We start from the raw sequence: 18,702 nt of genomic DNA, 5'->3' as shown, positions 1-18,702 counted from the left end.
TATAGGCATATTAACAGTAAAAAGGTTGTCGGAGGAGTGGTGGGACCGATTCGGGACCAAATGGAGCTCTATTGGTGGAGGCAGAAGGCATGGCTGAGTACTAAATGAGTACTTTGTATCGGTGTTTACCAAGGAAGAGGTCCTGGAGATTTGTCTATCTTTAGTCCCATTATTTTACTTGTATTACATCTCGTAAGTTCCTTCCCTTGATTTATTTTTATTTTTCATTGTATCTGATACTTTATCTTCATCCTCTGCCATGAAGACTGATGCAAAGTAATTATTTAGCAACTCTGCCATGAAGACTGATGCAAAGTAATTATTTAGCAAGTCTGTCATTTTTTTTTCCAATTGCAACATCACCTGCGTGTGTCTTTAAGGGGCCCGCATTACCCTTAGATATATTTGTACAGTAAACTCTTTCGTATCCGGCACCTACGGGACCAGGATGGTGCTGGTTGATTAAAAATTCGGGATAACAGAGAGGTAGGCAATTTTTAACACACAAAAAAATAAAAACCACTTCCACTGCGGGAAACTCGGACTCGGAAAAACGACAAATGGATGGATTCAGCAAGATTACCGGTTATCTATTTTGCCGGTTATTAAAGAATTCCGGATGATTAAGTGCCATTTAAACAAGAATTTACTGTAAAACCTTAGTCAAAAGCAAAATATTGTGGATGCTAGAAATCTGAAATAAAAACAGAAAATGCTGTAAATACTCAGCAGGTCAGGCAGCATTTGCGGAGAGAGAAAAACAGTGTTAATGTTTCAGTTCTAATGAAAGGTCATTGAGCGGAAATGTTTCAAATCTAGCCTATATACCAATAGAAGGAAGGGCTCCTCAATCTGTTGGTTCCGAGAGTCTCGAGGGGAAGTGAGTTTGGGCAGTCTCGACACGGTACAAAGCTGCTCAGCTCAGTGATGATGGGAAGGTTCACTCAGATCATAGACCCTCTGCTCATTTTGTATTTTTAAATTCTAGGTGAGACAGGTTCCGGGAAGACGACGCAGATTCCTCAGTATCTGTATGAAGCCAGCATCGGGCGGCAAGGCGTCATCGCCATCACACAGCCCCGGCGCGTGGCAGCGATATCACTTGCAGCCAGGGTCTCGGAAGAGAAGAACGCTGAGTTAGGCACATTGGTAAGGTTTATTTTATTCACTCTCAGGATGTAGGCATCAATGGCAAAGCCAGCATTTATTGTCCATCCCAAGTTGCCCTTGAGAAGGTGATGATGGGCCTTCTTCGTGGATCACAGTGCTATTGGGGAGAGAGTGCAAGGATTTTGATCCAGCAACCATGAAGGAATGGCGATATATTTCCAAGTCAGAATGGTGTGTGACCTGGAGGGAAACTTGCAGGTGATGGTGCTCCCATGCGCCTGCTAACCTTGTCCTTCTAGGTGGAAGAGATCGCAGGTGTAGGAGGTGCTGGCAAAGAAGCCTTGGTGAGTTGCTGCAGTGCATACTGTGGCTAGCACACACTGCAGCCACGTTGTGCTGGTGGTGAAGGGAGTGAATGTTTAAGGTGGTGGATGGACTGCTGATCAAGTGGACTGCTTTGTCCTGGATGGTGTCGAGCTTCTTGAGTGTTGTTGGAGCTGCACTCATCCAGGCAAGTGGAGAGTATTCCATCACACTCCTTACTTGTGCCTTGTAGATGGTGGAAAGGCTTTGGGGAGCCAGGAGGAGAGACACTCGCCGCAGAATACCCAGCCTCTGACCTGCTCTTGTAAGGAGTAAAGGGAGTAAATTAAGGGTAGAACATGGCAGGGCAGCTCGGCAGCGTGGAGTGCTCCTCCTGTGCTATGAGAGAAGTCAGGGACACTCGGTGTCCAGGGCGAACACGTGCAGGAAATGTCTCCAGCTGCAGCTACTCGAAATCACCCCCCCCCCCCCAACTCTTGCCTCCCTTATTTATACTGCTGAGATTGAAATAAGTGAGCTCTCTGGCAGTTACAGAACCAGATTAGATCAGTTGGTAGCACCCTCGCCTCTGAGTCATACGGTTATGGGTTCAAGTCCCGCGCCAGAGACTTCAGCACAATAATCTAGGCTGACACTCCAGTGATGTGCTGCACTGTTGGAGGTGCCGTCTTTCGGATGAGACGTTAAACAAAGGCCCCGTCTGCTCTCTCAGGTGGATGTAAAAGATCCCATGGCACTATTTTGAAGAAGAGCAGGGGAGTTATCCCCGGTGTCCTGGCCAATATTTATCCCTGAATCAACATAACAAAACAGATTATCTGGTCATTATCACATTGCTATTTGTGGGACCTTGCTGTGCGCAAATTAGCTGCCACGTTTCCTACATTACAACAGTAACGACACGTCAAAAAAAGCACTTCATTGGCTGTAAAGTGCTTTGGGACGTCTGGTGGTCGTGAGAGGCACTGGAGAAATGCAAGTCTTTTTTTTAAGGCTCTTAACTCTGGAATTCCCTTTGCTAAACTCCCAAGCCTACTTCCTCTTTCTCCTTTAAGACGCTTCTTAAAACCTCTCTGTCCAAGCTTTTGGTCATTTGCTCTGAAGGCACGATATAAACGCGAGTTCATATTTTAAAGTTTAAATGAGGTTCTCTGTGACACTCGCCCACTTTTAAGTACTGACGTGGGATTTTGCAGAGACACCAGATAATCGAGCAATGACTAACAGATGTGCCTTTTGTTTATCTGATAGGCCAAATGTTTACCTCGATTTTAAAAAAGATTGACATTTATATCGCGCCTTTCACCACCAATATTTGCCCAGCAAGCTCCCACAAACAGCAATGAGATAAAAACCCAATAGTCTGTTTCAGTATGTTGGTTGAGGGATAAATATTGGCCAGGACACCAGGGATAACTCCCCTGCTCTTCTTCGAAATAGTGCCATGGGATCTTTTACATCCACCTGAGCGGGAAGATGGGGACTCAGTTTAACGTCTCATCCGAAAGACGGCACCTCCGACAATGCAGCATTCCCTCGGACTCGAGCGGGGTTTGAACCCACGACTTTCTGACTCAGAAGTGAGAGTACTACGACTGAGCCACAGCTGACCCCTAAACAGCATGTTAGACATTCTCAAAGGTTGGGCAATTGGGATTAACCCATAACAGCGATCTACGATACGAGAGCTGAAATAGTCCAGGGTATGAAGGTTTAAAAAGACCCAAAAATGTAACATTAATCTTTTCTCTTTAAAGCTGCTGACCGAGCTGCTGTATGTCCCCAGTAGTTTCTGTTTTATTGAAGTGTTACTCTAAGTTAGGGACTATCCTCACCAGTCTCTAATTTTCAATAATCGCCTTCCACCTCGAAAAACACTAAGTGAGAAAGTTGATCCGTTGACAGTAATTACCGCCCCATCAGTCTACTCTCAATCATCAGCAAAGTGATGGAAGGTGTCGTCGACAGTGCTATCAAATGGCACTTACTCACCAATAACCTGCTCACCGATGCTCAGTTTGGGTTCCGCCAGGACCACTCGGCTCCAGACCTCATTACAGCCTTGGTCCAAACATGGACAAAGGAGCTGAATTCCAGAGGTGAGGTGAGAGTGATTGCCCTCGACATCAAGGCAGCATTTGATCGAGTGTGGCATCAAGGAGCCCTAGTAAACCTGAAGTCAATGGGAATCAGGGGGAAAACTCTCCACTGGCTGGAGTCATACCTAGCACAAAGGAAGGTGGTTGTGATTGTTGGAGGTCAATCATCTCAGCCTCAGCACATCACTGCAGGAGTTCCTCAAGGCAGTGTCCTAGGCCCAACCATCTTCAGCTGCTTCACCAATGACCATCCCTCCAACATAAGGTCAGAAGTGGGGATGTTCATTGATGATTGCAGTGTTCAGCTCCTTTCGCAATTCCTCGCATAATGAAGCAGCCCATGCCCGCATGCAGCAAGACTTGGACAACATCCAGGCTTGGGCTGATAAATGGCAAGGAACATTCATGCCACACAAGTGCCAGGCATTGATTATCTCCAACAAGAGCGAGTCTAACGACCTCCCCATGACTTTCAATAACATTACCATCATCAAATCCCCCATCATCAACATCCTGGGGGTCACCATTGACCAGAACCTAAACTGGAATGTTGTGGCGACAAGAACAGGTCAGAGGCTGGGTAATCTGCAGCAAGTGACTCTCCTCTCAACTTCCCAAAATCTCTCCACCACTTACAAGGCACCACCGGCGCACCGTGTCTGCAGTGTGTACCATCTACAAGATGCACTGCAGCAACTCGCTAAGGCTTCTTCAACAGTGCCTCCTAACCCCGCGACCTCTACCACCTAGAAGGACAAGGCCACAGGCGCATGGGAACACCAAGTTCCCGTCCCAAGTTGCACACCATCCTGACTTGGAAATATATCGCCGTTCCTTCATCGTCTCTGGATTAAAATCCTGGAACTCCCTCCCTAACAGCACTGTTGGGAGTACCTTCACCACAAGGACTGCAGCGGTTCAAGAAGGCGGCTCACCACCACCACCTTCTCGAGGGCAATTAATGATGGGCAATAAATGCCGGCCTTGCCAGTGACGCCCACATCCCATGAACGAATGATAAAGGATACGGGCAGCAGAGTTCTGGATGACCACAACTTTAATGAGGGTGCAAGGTAGGAGGCTGCCCAGGAGTGCGTTGGAATAGTCAATTCTAAAGGTAACCAAGGCATGGATGAGGGTGGGTTTCAGCAGCAGATGAGCTGAGGCAGGGTCCGAGACGGACAATGCTACAGATGTGGAAGTAGGCGGCCCTGGTGATGGAGTGGATATGTGGTCGGAAGCTCATCGCGGGGTTAAATACGATGCCAAGGTTGCAAGTGGTCTGGTTCAGCTTCACCGTTGCTAGGGAGAGGGATAGAGTTGGTGGCTAGGCAACAGAGTTTGTGGTGGGGACCAATGACAGTGGCTTCGCTCTTCCCAATATTTAACTGCAGGATATTTATACTGATCGAGTGCTGGATGTCGGACAAGCAGCGTGACAAATTAGACAGTGGCGGGGTCGAGAGAGGTGGTGGTGAGGTAGAGCTGAGTGTCATTGAGTACACATAGAACCTGATGCTGTGTTTTCGGATGATGTCACTGAGGGGCAGCATGTAGATGAGCAATAGGAGGGGGCCAAAGATAGATCCTTGGGGGACTCCAGAGTTAACGATGCGGGAGCGGGAAGATAAGCCATTGCAGGTGATTCTCTGGCTAAGATTGGATAGATAAGAATGGAACCAGGCGAGGGCAGTCTCACCCAGTTCGACAGTGAAGGCGAGGAGTTGGAGGAGGATGATGTCGTTGGCCGTGTCACAGGCTGCAGACAGGTGGGGAAGGATGAGGAGGGGTAGTTCACCACGGTCACGTTCACATAGGATGTCATTTGTGACTTTGATGCGATCCGTTTCAGTTCTGTGGCAGGGACAGAAACCTGATTGGAGGGAATCAAACATGGAGTTCTGGGAAAGATCATCTTGGATTGGAGGCGACAACACGTTAAAGGACTTTGGAGAGGAAAGGGAGGTGGGCGATGGGGCGGTAGTTTGGAATGAAAGAGGGATCAAGGATGGGTTTTTTGAGGACGGAGGTGATGACGTAAAATTTGAAGGGCAGGTGGACAGTATCTGAGGAGAGGGAACTATTAACAATATCAGCTAATGTGGTCAGGAAGGGAAGTTGGGTGGTCAACAGTTTGGTGGGAATAAGGTCGAGAGAGCAGGAGGTGGGTCTCGTGGACAAGATGAGTTCGGATAGGGCATGATGGGAGACAGGAGAGAAGCAAGAGAAAGATGCGAGTTCAGGGCGAGGGCAGAGGGGGAACCTTGGGAGAAGTTTGGCCCGGCAGGCTAGGGGAATGAAGGGAAGTGGCAGAGGCAGCTGAATGGATGGTCTCAATCTCAGAGACAAAGAAGTCACTGAGCTCCTCACACTTGTTGGAGGTGAGGGTGGAGGAGACAGGGGAGAGGGGTTTAAGAAGACAGTTTGTAGTATGGAAGAGAAGGCGAGGGTTATCTTTATATTCCAGGACGATCCTGGAATAGTGAGCAGTTTTGGCAGAGGACAGCAGGACTAATAGTGCGGTATGTGGTCCAGCCAGATCTGGCGATGGATAGTTAAACCAGTTGTCCACCATAAATATTCAAGTCTGCGTCCCTTGGACTTAAGGGAGCAGAGATGGGGGCCATACCAGAGAGAATGACCAGGGTGAGAGATGGTAATGGGTTTTAATGGGGACTACGACATCATTGGTGGAGGTGATGGTGTGATTGAGCAGGTCGGTAGCTACAGAAATATCGTGGCACATGGAGGGCCAAAGACTCGATAGTCTATAATTTGAAAGTGCCGTTGTAAGTGACTTGGCGGAGAGTTTTTTTCCAGGGCAAATACAGAAGGAGGTGGGGTTCGGAGGGGGGATTTGAGTGGAGAGGGATAAAAGGAAGTGATCAGAGATTTGACATGATGGGAGTGAAGAGGCCACAGTTGAGGGGGTGGCCGTGGATATGGATAAGGGAGTTTATATAGAGGGAGAGATTAAGGGAGGATAGGAGAGCATGATGAGTTGAGATGGAGGTTGAAATCACCGAGGTTGAGAAGTTTCTTGGTGCAGAGGCTGAGGGAGTAAATTGGCATGGTACTTGGGCGGGCGGTAGAGAACGAGGGTTTTAAAGAAGAGGTGAGGGGGTGGAACAGGGCAAGATGCTCAAAGGGAGGAGAAGGTGCCAGAGGAGTAGGGGGACAGACCAAGGTGTGATTTGGTGATGAGAGCCACACCGCCACCGCGGCGGTCTGGGCAGGGCAGGTGGGCCAAGGTATAACCAGGCGAGGAGGCTTCATTTAGGGGGAAGGTGTTATCACCTGTAAGCCAAATTTCCGTCAAAGCCATGATGTCGATGCAATCATCCACAATGAGGTCATGGATGGATGCATGGATGAGGCAAATTTATTACACAAATATAAAACAAGCAAATAAGTCATCTGTGCATCAGTGGTATAGTTGAGTATTTACAGTGGACCATGTCTTGCGTCATTCCTTAAGTAGATAAATTAATAAAAGTCACAACGCTAAAGATAAAACAAAGCTTTTCTAGGTACAGCTTTCAAGTACACAGTGTTTCTCTTTTTTTCTACACCATCTGTGTGTATGTAAAAGTTGTGTGTTAGCCTGTTACCAGGGAGACTATAACGACAAACTTGGCAAGACTGTATGGGGAATAGGCCTGGTACCAGATTCTGGCTGTTAAACTTTCTCAGCACAGTGTACATTCTAGGGAGGGTTAGGAGAGGCTGATGGACCCTTGGGTTTAGTTCCTTCACCAAAGCACAACTGGGGTGATGACTGCCCATGTTGGGACCCTGTTTTCCCTTTTCAGGATACTGGACCCACTGGCAGGGAAATTGGCTAACCCCCGAAAACGGGTGTGGGGATTGGGGTTCGTGATTAACCCGTGTTCGTTTTGGGTATTGCAGGCCGCACAGTAAATTTGTGCTGCTTTATATGACTGCTGTGTGCCACCTTCAAAGATTTGTGCATAAACACTCCCCAGATGTCTCTTGCACCCCCTTTAAAATTGTTCATTGGCTGCACACAGCAGCAGGGTGCCTGATATCGCAAGTGGCTAGCGCTACTTAAAGGCAGCCTGCTCCTTTTAAAGGGGAGGTGCAATGTGGCGGCAAGAAGTGGTGGGAGTCATTTGGAAACTGAATCTTTGCTCTGATACTTTGAGCAATGGCTGAACATGCGAGAGAGCGAGCACCAAGGTTTTCAGACACTGCGCTGGAGGCCTTGGTGAAAAGGAGAAAGATGTCCTGTATCCGCAGAGCACCAGGAGGCTGTCCAGACACGTGCTCTGGCAGTGGGAAGTAGTAGCGGCGGAGGTCAATGCGGGAGTGTTGCTCCAAGAACATGGTTGCAGTGCAAAAAAAAGTTTAACAATCTCGCATGACTTGTCGATCAGTGAGTTTATTTTCAAATGGCATAACCTACCAACCGCACCACTAGCCTCATCCACTGCTCAATTCGCTACACCCCCAATTTCCCCCCACTACGTTTTCCAAAATTTTCTGTTTTAATTTCAGATTTCTTGCATTTGCAGCAGCTTTTAACTTCTTCCTCCACCTGTGTGCGTTTTCCTTTGTGTGGGCCTCATTAACTAATCGATCAATAGCAACCTGCATTTATATAGCATCTTGAACGTCGCAAAACATCCTACGGTGCTTCACAGGAGTGTTATCAAACAAAATTTGACACCGAGCCACATAAGGACATATTAGGACAGGTGACCAAGAGGTCGGTTTTAAGGAGCGTGTTAAAAGGAAGGGAGAGAGGTGGAGAGGTTTAGGGTGGGAATTCCAGAGCTTGGAGCCGAGGCAGATGAAAGCACGGCCGCCAATGGTGGAGCGATTAAAATTGGGGATGCACAAGAGGCTAGAATTAGAGGAGCGCAGAGATCTCGGAGCATTGTAGGACTGGAGGAGGTTGCAGAGATGGGGAGGTGCGAGGCCATGGAGTGATTTAAAAACAAGCATTAACATTAACATTCATTATTTACCCATTATCTCCCTCTCTGTGGTTAGCGTATCTGAAATTTCGACCCTCTTTCTTTCCCCAACCTTATGAAAGTACTTATCTTTTAGTTTTCAGTTCTGATGAAGCTTGGAGTTCTCTTCTGTTTACAGATGCTGACTGACCTGCTTTGTATTCCCAACATGTTCTTCATTCCTTTTGGTTTCCACCATTTACAGTTTATTTATTAATGTTTTATCTAAATTTATATCTCAGATTGGATACACCGTGCGGTTTGAAGATCTTACCTCTGACGAGAGTAAAATCAAGTTTTTAACAGATGGCATGCTGCTTCGAGAGGCCATGGGAGACCCACTCCTTCGCAGGTACAGTGTTGTGATTTTGGATGAGGCCCATGAAAGGACTGTACACACCGACGTTCTCTTTGGCATTGTGAAGGCTGCACAGAGAAAACGGAAGGAAGTCAATAAAATGGCACTGAAGGTGAGGGCTCGGAGTTTGTCATCTAACCACATGCAAAATTCTTTTTTTTTAAAACTGAGTGGTGTATCCTCGTTGTCTGCTGGCCCCCCCCCCCCAGCCCCACCCCAGGTTTCTCACTGAAATATCATTAGAATCATAGAATAGGACAGCACAGAAGGAGGCCATTCGGCCCATCGAGTCTGCGCCAGCTCTTTCGAAGAGTGATCCAGTTAGTCCCACTCCCCCGCCCTTTCCCCATAGCCCTGCAATTTTTTCTTCAGGTACTTATCCAATTCCCTTTTGAAGGCTACTATTGAATCTGTATCCACCGCCCTATCAGGCAGTTCATTCCAAATCCTAACCAAGTTTTTCCTCATGCCGCCTCTGGTTATTTTGCCAATCACTTTAAATCTGTATCTCTGGTATCGACCCTTCATCCATTGGAAACAGTTTCTCTTTATTCACTCTATCTAAACCCTTCATGATTTTAAACACTGCTATCAACTCTCCTCTTAGCCTTCTCTGCTCTAAGGAGAGCAACCCCAGCTTCTCCCGTCTATCCTCATCCCTGGAACCATTCTAGTAAATCTCTTCTGTACCCTCTCCAAAGCCTTCACGTCCTTCCTAAAGTGTGGTGCCCAGAATTGGACACAATTCTCTAGCTGGGGCTGAACTTGTGTTTAGCATAACTTCCTGGCTTTTGTACTCTCTGCCTCTATTTATAAAGCCCAGGACCCCATAAGCTTTATTAACTGCTTTGTTAACCTGTCCTGCCACCTTCAAAGATTTGTGCATAAACACTCCCCAGATGTCTCTTGCACCCCCATTAAAATTGTACCATTTAGTGTGTATTGCCTCTCCTCATTCTTCCTACCAGAATGTATCACCTCACACTTTTCTGTGTTGAATTTCATCTGCCATGTGTCCGCCCATTCCACCAGTCTGCCTGTCATCTTGAAGTCCATTACGATCTTCCTTAGTGAGGTTGACTGCACTTCCAAGTTTCGTGTCATCTGCAAATTTTGAAATTGTACTCTGTACCCCCAAGTTCATGCCATTAATGTATATCAGAAACAGCAGTGGTCCTGGTACTGATCCTTGCGGAACGCCACTGTATACTTGCCTGCAGTCCGAAAAACAGCTATTCACCACAATTCTGTTTTCTAACCCGTAGCCAATTTTGTATCCATGCTGCTACTGCCCCTTTTATCCCATGGACATCAGTTTTGCTAACAAGCCTAATATGTGGTACTTTATCAAACGCCTTTTGAAAGTCCATGTACACAACATCAACTGCACTGCCCTCATCCACCCTCTCCGTTAGCTCATCAGAAAACGCAATCAAGTTAGTCAAATACGATTTTCCCTCAACAAGTCCATGCTGGCTCTCCTTTATAAGTCCATGCTTGTCCAAGTGGCTGTTCGTTTTCTCCAGGATTATTGTTTCTAAAAGCTTCCCCACCACCGATGTTAGGCTGACTGGCCTGTAATTGCCAGGTTTATCCTTCGCCCCTTTTTTTGTAATCCTCCAGTTCTCTGGCACCATCCCAGTATCTAAGCGCCTGTCATTGGCCAACGTCCGGCGTGCGGCCAAAGCCATCGAGTTGCTGAAAGCGGCACTGGGTCCTGACTCCACTAGGTGTATCGAGGAGCTCAAGCACGTGGGACGATCCCGTCCGAACTGACCCCTGTTCGGACAGAATTCCTCATCGGCGCGCGGCCCCGAAACCCCTCTCGGGAACCGGAGCCTCACAACTTGAGCTGCCTTGGGGAAATGTCCTCCGTGCTCTTCAGCTCTGCGCAGAGGGGTTTCCTGTACGGGCTGCTCCTGCACACTCTCCACTTTGTCATCTTCGCCTGCCGACCGGACACGCCTTGGCGTGCCATCTTGGTGTCCGGCGGAGGCGGAGGTCCCCAATGGGGGGCTCTCTACGCGGGAGTCCCCTCCTTTTCTATTGGGGACTTGGCCTGGAGGGTGTTGCACGGAGCAGTCCCGTGCAATAAAATGTTAAGTAGGTTAATGGACTCCCAGGCCGCCTGCCTTTTCTGCGGCCTGGAGGAGTCCCGTGTTCCATGTTTATACTCAGTGTGAGAGGTTGCAGCCCCTGTTTCATTACTTAAAGGGGCTGCTCCTCGATTTTTGGCTGCACTTCAGTCCCACGCTCCTGATCTTCGGTCACCCGGTGCGAGGGGAGTGGGCGGATCGGAGGACCTCCTCGTAGGACTGCTCCTGGGCCTGGCCAAAGTGGCCATTAACAGGTCCAGGCAGCGGGCGGTCGAGGGGGGCGTCCGGCCCAATTGCCTGCCTCTCTTCCGCGGCTATGTTTGCACCCGGGTGGCCCTGGAGATGGAGCACGCGGTGTCCGCCAGCACGCTTGAGGCCTTCCGAGACCGGTGGGCGCCGCGGGGACTGGAGTGCATCGTCACCCCGGGCAATGTAATTTTAATTTGATTTGATAAGTTTTATTTTAAGTTCTAGTTAATTTACAGATCATTTGGTTTTCTATAAAAGAGAATCCCAGTATCTAAGGAGGATGGGAAGATTGTGGTCAGCACCTCTGCAATTTCTATCCTTGCATCTGTTAAATCCGTGTATCTTGATGTTGTGTGTCCTTCAATAACTGGACAAGAGACTGCAGAGAACAATCAACAGGTGTTTACTGGATGCGGGTTACTCTAAAACTAACAGTACAGATCCCTACTCAGGGTTATATACCAGTGTGGTCACTGCCGGTACTACAGTATACAGGAGCTGTAAAAAGTAGTTCCCCCCCTTATAGGTACATACATTACAATTCCCCTTTTAGATTAACAGTACCATAACACTCATTTAACAATTAAATATCAACTAATTACAATTAACACTTTTAACATGCAACAATAACTGAAAATAGTCTATTTATAAATTCAGTCTTTGGGGAGGCTTCCTGATCCTTTCTGGATAGCGCCTTTCCCGAGTGTCTTGCTCTTGGTGCGGAGGCGATTCTGGCCCCCTGCCGTCGGTTGGTTCATCAGCTTCCGATGCTACAGTTTCTGGGGTAGATGCTACCTGTATGTCGGGTTCATCACCAGGTATGCGAGACATGGGGTTGACTCGTTCCTGTGACTCTTGGATCTGGTCAACATGGCGTCTCACGATGTTCTCCCCAACATCCACTGTGTACATTAATGGCCCCTGCCATGTGCATATCGGTCCGGTAGTCGCGGGCCAAGACTGGTTGCCCTACATTGAAGCTCCTTGTCGGCTTCTCATTGATGTGTTGGAATTGCTTACTCTCAACATCTCTTCGTACATTTGGTCTGAGCAAATCCAGACGAGATCTCAACCTTCAGTTAAAGAACATCATGGCCGGGGTCTGGTTGGTGACTGCATGTGTCGCATTTCTGTAGGCTAACAGAAAAGGGCCGAAGGGCCTCTTTCTGTGCTGTAAAACTCTATGCTGCAGTGGAATGTCGTCATCGCACATGGCCCTTACTGCTTTTTTAAAGGTTTGTACGAACCTCTCAGCCAATCCATTTGTGGCTGGATGATACGTGGGCGGATGTGTAATGCCTTACCCCATTCCTTTTCATAAATCTTCGAAACTCTTCGGACACAAACTGTGGTCCGTTATCGGAGCAAATCTGCTCTGGCAAGCCGTTCCTGGCAAATATGGTCCGTAGGACTGCAATAGTTTTCTCCGTGGTGGTGGAGGACATTTTGATCACCTCAGGCCATTTTGAGTGAGCATCCACGGCTATTAAAAACATTGAGTCCATGAATGGACCAGCAAAATGAATATGCACTCGTTGCCATGGAGATGAGGGCCACTCCCATGGATGTAAAGGGGCATGTGGTGGTGCATTTTGGACCTTCTGGCATCCTGATCAGCTCTTTGTCAGGTCCTTGATTTGCTGATCGATTCCCGGCCAGCACACATAAGCCCTAGCAAGGCTTTTCATTTTCACCCCTCCCAGATGGCCTTCGTGAAGCTCATTGAGCACTCTCTCCCTTAACTTGGGTGGAATTACCACTCGGGATCCACACATCAAGGTCCCCTGGCATACTGACAGCTGTTCTCTTCTGGATGAAAATGCTGGCAACAGTGAGTCGCCATGTGTTGGCCATCCCTTCACCGTCAAGTCATATACCCGAGACAGTGTCGGGTCATTTCGGGTCTCCTCTATATCAGCGTTAGTTACTGGCAAGCGTTCAATTATAGTCGAATAAAATATTTCAACAGGGTCCACTGCTGGTGCTTCCTCCGCAGTAGGCAGTGGCAGGCGTGATAGCCCATCAGCGTTTCCATGCTGTTTCGTGCCCTTATACTCTATTTCATATTGGTTCGCCCCTAGAAAAAGGGGCCATCTTTGTAGCTGTTGCGCAGTCATCACCGGAACGCCCTTCTTTGGATTAAAGATGGCGACAAGTGGTTGGTGGTCAGTCAGCAAGGTGAACTTCTGCCCGTGCAGATAGTGGTTGAACTTTTTCACTCCCCACACTAGGCTGAGGGCCTCCTTGTCAATCTGGGCGTAGTTACGCTCGGCTGAAGTTAGTGACCGAGACGCAAAGGCTACTGGCCTCTCCGAGCCGTCCGGGAATTTGTGCGACAGCACCGCTCCAATGCCATAGGGTGATGCATCACACGCCAACCGAATTGGTAGTGCTGGTTTGAAATGAGCCAACACCTCTTTTGATGTGATCAATTCTTTGCACTTCTGGAAAGCTCGTTTACATTCGTCATTCCACTTCCATGGTACCCCCGTTTGCAGTAGGGCGTTCAGTGGGTGTAGTACTGTAGACAAATTTGCAAGAACTTATGGTAGTAGTTCACCAGCCCGAGGAACGACCTCAGTTGTGACACATTTTCCGGTGCTGGAGCCTTGACTACTGCCTCAATCTTTTCAGGGGACTTATGTAACCCCTCTTCATCAATAACGTGGCCACAATACGAGATCTGCTTCTAGAAAAACTCGCATTTGTGGCGATTAGCTCGGAGCCCATATTCCTTCAATCTAGTGAGCACCTGCTCCAGGTTGGCAAGGTGATCACTGTCATTTTCGCCCATGACCAGGATGTCGTCCAAATAACACTGGGTCCCTGGAATCCCTTGCAGGACTTGATCCATTGACCTTTGCCAAATACCCGGAGCTGATGCTACCCCGAACACCAGCCGGTTGTATTGGTAGAGACCTTTGAGTGTTGATCGTGAGGTACTGTTTCGAGGCTTCTTCTACCTCCATTTGCAGGTACGCCTGGGCCAGATCAATCTTAGTGAAGCGTTTCCCTCCAGATAGCGAGGCGAAAATATCTTCAATCCGCGGAAGCGGATATTGTACCGTGTGAAGGACTGGGTTCACTGTCACCTTAAAGTCCCCACAGATGCGAACCTTCTCTGGTTCCCCAGGCGTATTGCTCAACGACTTCTTCATTACAGGAACGATGGGTGTAGCCCACTCGCTCCAGTCCACTTTGGACAGTACTCCTGAACGTTCCAAACCTTCCAGCTCTGCTTCGACGGCTGGGCGGATCGCATAAGGGACCGGTCTGGCCTTAAAAAAAAAACTTTGGGCTTGCATTTTCCTCTATTTTGATTGTCGCTGTTATGCCTTTTAGTGTTCCGAGTCCCTCCTGGAACACTTCTTGTGCGTCAATTAGCATTTTTGACAATCGTCCAGGTGTGACGTCGTCATCCTTTTTGGCATCTACAGTCAGTGCTTGTATGGAATGCCAATCTAGCTGTATCTCCCGGATCCATTCACGCCCTAGTAGTGGTGGTCCTCCATCTGGCAATACATATAGGTCAATTTTTGGTGTTTCCTTGCCGTTATATATAACGTTCACCCTTATTTTTCCTTTGGGGTAGACTTTTTGCCCCGTGTACGTCTTCAAGACAATCTCCGTATCTCTCAAGGGTATATGTGAGAATAGCCGCTTGTAGTCCCTTCGGTTTATGACTGTTAGGGCTGATCCTGTGTCCAATTCCATTTTCACTTGGACTCCGGCTATCTTGAGCGTGACCCAGATAGTTTGGTGATCCTCTGTTTTGATCACATTATGTAGTTTTAGACAACCCAGCTCCTTGCTTCCAGAGTCTGTATCACTCTTCAATTCGTCTGAACTACTCTCCGTCACCTTATGTACCTTCTTGTACTTCTCCTGTGGGGATTTCTTGCTGCTGGTTTTCTTTTCCGACCTGCAGACTCTTGCTATGTGTCCTACTTTTCCACACTGCCTGCACACTTGGTCCTTGAACCAGCAATCCTTATGGTCGTGTGTTGTTCTGCCGCAGCGATAGCACTTCACTGTTCCGTATGACATTTCATTTGTGCCATATTCTTGCGTTCTCCGTTGTATCTCTGCCACGCCCCGTGCTGCTGCTTTGTGTGATACTGCCATGCTGAAAGCCTTGTCCAGCGTAAGATCCTTTTCTGATAGAAGCCGTTTCTGGGTTCCTTCACTTTGAAGCCCACACAGAAACTTGTCCCTTAAAGTATCTGCTAGTCCCGTTCCAAAGTGGCAGTGTTTCGATAGCTTACGCAGTTCCGTTAAAAACTCAGCATTACTTTCATCTTTATGCTGGTTCCTTTTGTGAAACTTAAATCTTTCCGCTATCAGCAGCGGTATGGGGTCTAAGTGGTCCTGTAGTATTGACACTGTTTTCAAAATCCTTTTCCGCTGGCTTCTCTGGGGTTACTAGGTTTCGCAGTAAGCCATACGTTTTTGCACCCATTGAATTCAACAATACCAGCGCTTTCCTGTCATCTGGCACTTCATTCGCCTTGCAGTACACTTCTATGTGTTCGACATATGTCGTCCAATCTGCGACTTCATTGTCGAACGCTGTGACACTGCCACTCTTCGGCATCCCTGGGTGTGGTTAGACTGGCTCAAAATGGCGTCTCCCGCGCTCTTCCTTCTCCGCTGCGGCTCAAACAAAATGGCGTCTCCCGCGCGCTCCCTTCTTCTCCGCTGCGGCTCAAAATGGCGTCTCCCGCGCTTTCCTTTCTTCCCCGCTGACGCTGCTCGCCCCCTGAACACCGCCTCTCTCTCTCGTTGACGCGGCTCGGTCCTGAACAGCGGCTGCGCCCTGTGCGCTCTACCCTCTCTCTTTTCCCGTCGACGCCGCTCGGTCCTGAACACCGGCTGCGCCCCGTGCGCTCTACCCTCTCTGTTCCCCGCTGATGCTGCTAGGCCTTTTCCTGTGCCGTCAGGCAGCTCTAGCCGCCGCTGTGCGGGAAGGGTCTGCGCCGTACCTGTTGCCAGCCCGTTTCGCTGGAGTCTCCGTTGGATGGTCGACACCCGTGCTTCTGGAATCGGCCGCCTTCTGCAAAGTTGCAGGTAGGTTCGAATCTACTCGTCGCCAATGTTAAATCCGTGTATCTTGATGTTGTGTGTCCTTCAATAACTAGACAAGAGACTGCAGAGAACAATCAACAGGTGTTTACTGGATGAGGGTTACTCTAAAACTAACTGTACAGATCCCTACTCAGGGTTATATACCGGTGTGGTCACTGCCGGTACTACAGTATACAGGAGCTGTAAAAAGTAGTTTTCCCCTTAAAGGTACATACACTACAGCATCCCTCAACAACCTTGGATGCAACCCATCCGAACTGGGTAACTTATCCACTTTAATTACTGCCAACCTGTCCAGTACCACTTCTTTATCTATTTTTATCTCATCCAGTATCCAAGCAACCTCCTTGTTTACCGTACCTTTGGCAAAGTCCTCTTATAGAAATCATAGAAATTTAAGAGACAGAAGGAGGCCATTCGACCCATCGTGTCTGTGCCGGCCACAAAAGAGCTCTCCAGCCTGATCCCACTTTCCAGCTCTTGGTCCGTAGCCCTGTAGGTTATGGCAATTCAAATGCATATCCAAGTACTTTTTAAATAGGCCTCCAATGACCACAAGCACCTTCCTTTGTTCCAGACATGAGTCTTCCTTGGTAAACACCGATTCAAAGTACTCATTTAGTACCTCAGCCATACCTTCTGTCTCCAATAGGTCTCCAATTTGGTTGACAATCAGCCCCACAGCTATTCTTCCTCCTTTCCTCCCTCAGCCTCTGCACAGAGAATCCTCTATCGTTGATTTCAATTTTATTTAAATTCCCCTTGCCCCCTCTTCCATGTAAACTCTCCTACCCAACTCCTCCACTTTGCCATCTCCTGCAACCTCTCTACTTCCATAGCCTCTATCACTGATGAAGCCTACTCTGACCAATTCCTTGTATCCCTCACCAGCCACATCCTCCTACCCCCTTTCAACCCCATTTTCTTCTGTCAGTCCCTGGCAAAAACCTCTCCCCCAGATCAATTTCAACTGGACTTTCTAAATCCCAACTGCCAAGCCTTTGGCTCTTCATTCCCTACAATACTTTTGTAGTTGTCGATCTGTTTAACCACTCCCTCCGATTAGTCTTTGATGGCCTTGTCCCCTGTAAAACCATCCTGGTCAATCCCCCTGGTACGGCCCCCATTTTCGCTCCCTCATGTCCGTATCTGGCACATCCATCACCAGGCCTGACTGGACCAAGTAAAATGTTTCAGATGAGACATTAAGCTGCCCTCACAGGTGGACGTAAAGGATCCCATGGCACTTTTGGAAGGAGGACATTTCCTCATCATTTGATTTTGATTGTAGACTTGAGACAGAGTCGTCTGATCAAGGCTTTTATTTATCAAATCAATACAAGCCCAACATGCAGTTCATAAGTACTGGCTGTAAAGCACTTTGGAACGTTCTGAGGTTGTGAAAGGCGTTCTATAGATGCAAGTTCTTTCTATCAGTCCTCATTATCCTCTGCCAAAACCACCCACTACTCCAAAATCATCCTGGAAGGCAAAGATAACCACCCCCCCCCCCGGCTTCTTTTCTCCACTACCAACCATCTCCTTAAACCCTTGCCCCCTCCACCCTCACCTCCAACAGCAAGTGCGCGGAGCTCACAAACTGCCTTGTCACTAAGGTTGAGACCATCCGTTCAGCTACCTCTGTCGCATCCTCGCTTCCACTTGCCTACCAAGCCAAACCTTCCCCCAGGCTCCTCTTAGTCGTAGCCCTGAACGCGTGTCTTTCTCCAGTTTCTCGCTCTCAAAACTGGTTATTAACCCCCTCCTCAAAAATCCACACTCAACCTTTCTGTCCTAAGAAACTACCGACCCATCTTCAAACTCCCTTGTCCTTGAACATGTTGTCGCCTCTCAAATCTGTACCCATCTTTCCTATAAATCTATGTTTAAACCTCTCCAATTAGGTTTCTGCTCCTGCCACAGTCACAATAGACATCCTCTATCACTATACTATCCTTCCTCATTCTTCTTAACCTCGCTACACTATCCCTCCTCAGCCTTCTCAACTTCTCTGCAGCCTTTATCACAGTTGACCACACCACCCTCCTCCAATGCCTCTCCTCTGTTGTCCAGCTCGGTGGAACTGCCCTCGCCTGGTTCCACTCTTACCAATCCAGTTGTAGCCAGAGTATCTCCAGCAATGGCTTCTCGTCCCGCTCCCACATTGTTACCTCTGGAGTCCCCTCCTTTTCTTCCTCATCTTCATCCTGCCATTTGGTGACATCATCTGCAGACACCGAATTAACTTCCACACGTATGCTCATGACACCCAACTCTCTCGACCCTCCGCTGCCTCTGTGTTTGTCCAATATTCAGTCTTGAATAAGCGACTAGTGCATAGAATTACATAGAATCTACAGCACAGAAACTCGACTCAACTGGTCTGTGCCAAATAACAACTT

General features: G+C 48.2%; 1 protein-coding gene across 3 annotated transcripts in view; it reads left to right on the top strand.

The window, feature by feature from the left end:
• The window catches only part of dhx33 (DEAH (Asp-Glu-Ala-His) box polypeptide 33), a 55,668-nt gene that overhangs the window by 6,094 nt on the left and 30,872 nt on the right, over positions 1-18,702 (top strand). For all 3 annotated transcript variants that reach the window (XM_085964162.1, XM_085964161.1, XM_085964163.1), the window contains exons 2-3: positions 989-1,149; positions 8,755-8,982. In XM_085964162.1, coding sequence (XP_085820288.1) covers positions 989-1,149; positions 8,755-8,982 — 389 coding nt within the window. The remainder of the gene's footprint in view (positions 1-988; positions 1,150-8,754; positions 8,983-18,702) is intronic.

This window comes from Somniosus microcephalus, chromosome 22 (assembly GCF_052327205.1).
Source record: "Somniosus microcephalus isolate GS21.2 chromosome 22, FLI_Smic_1.0, whole genome shotgun sequence".
Lineage (NCBI taxonomy): Eukaryota > Metazoa > Chordata > Chondrichthyes > Squaliformes > Somniosidae > Somniosus > Somniosus microcephalus.
This window is presented reverse-complemented; position numbering and strand designations above follow the sequence as displayed.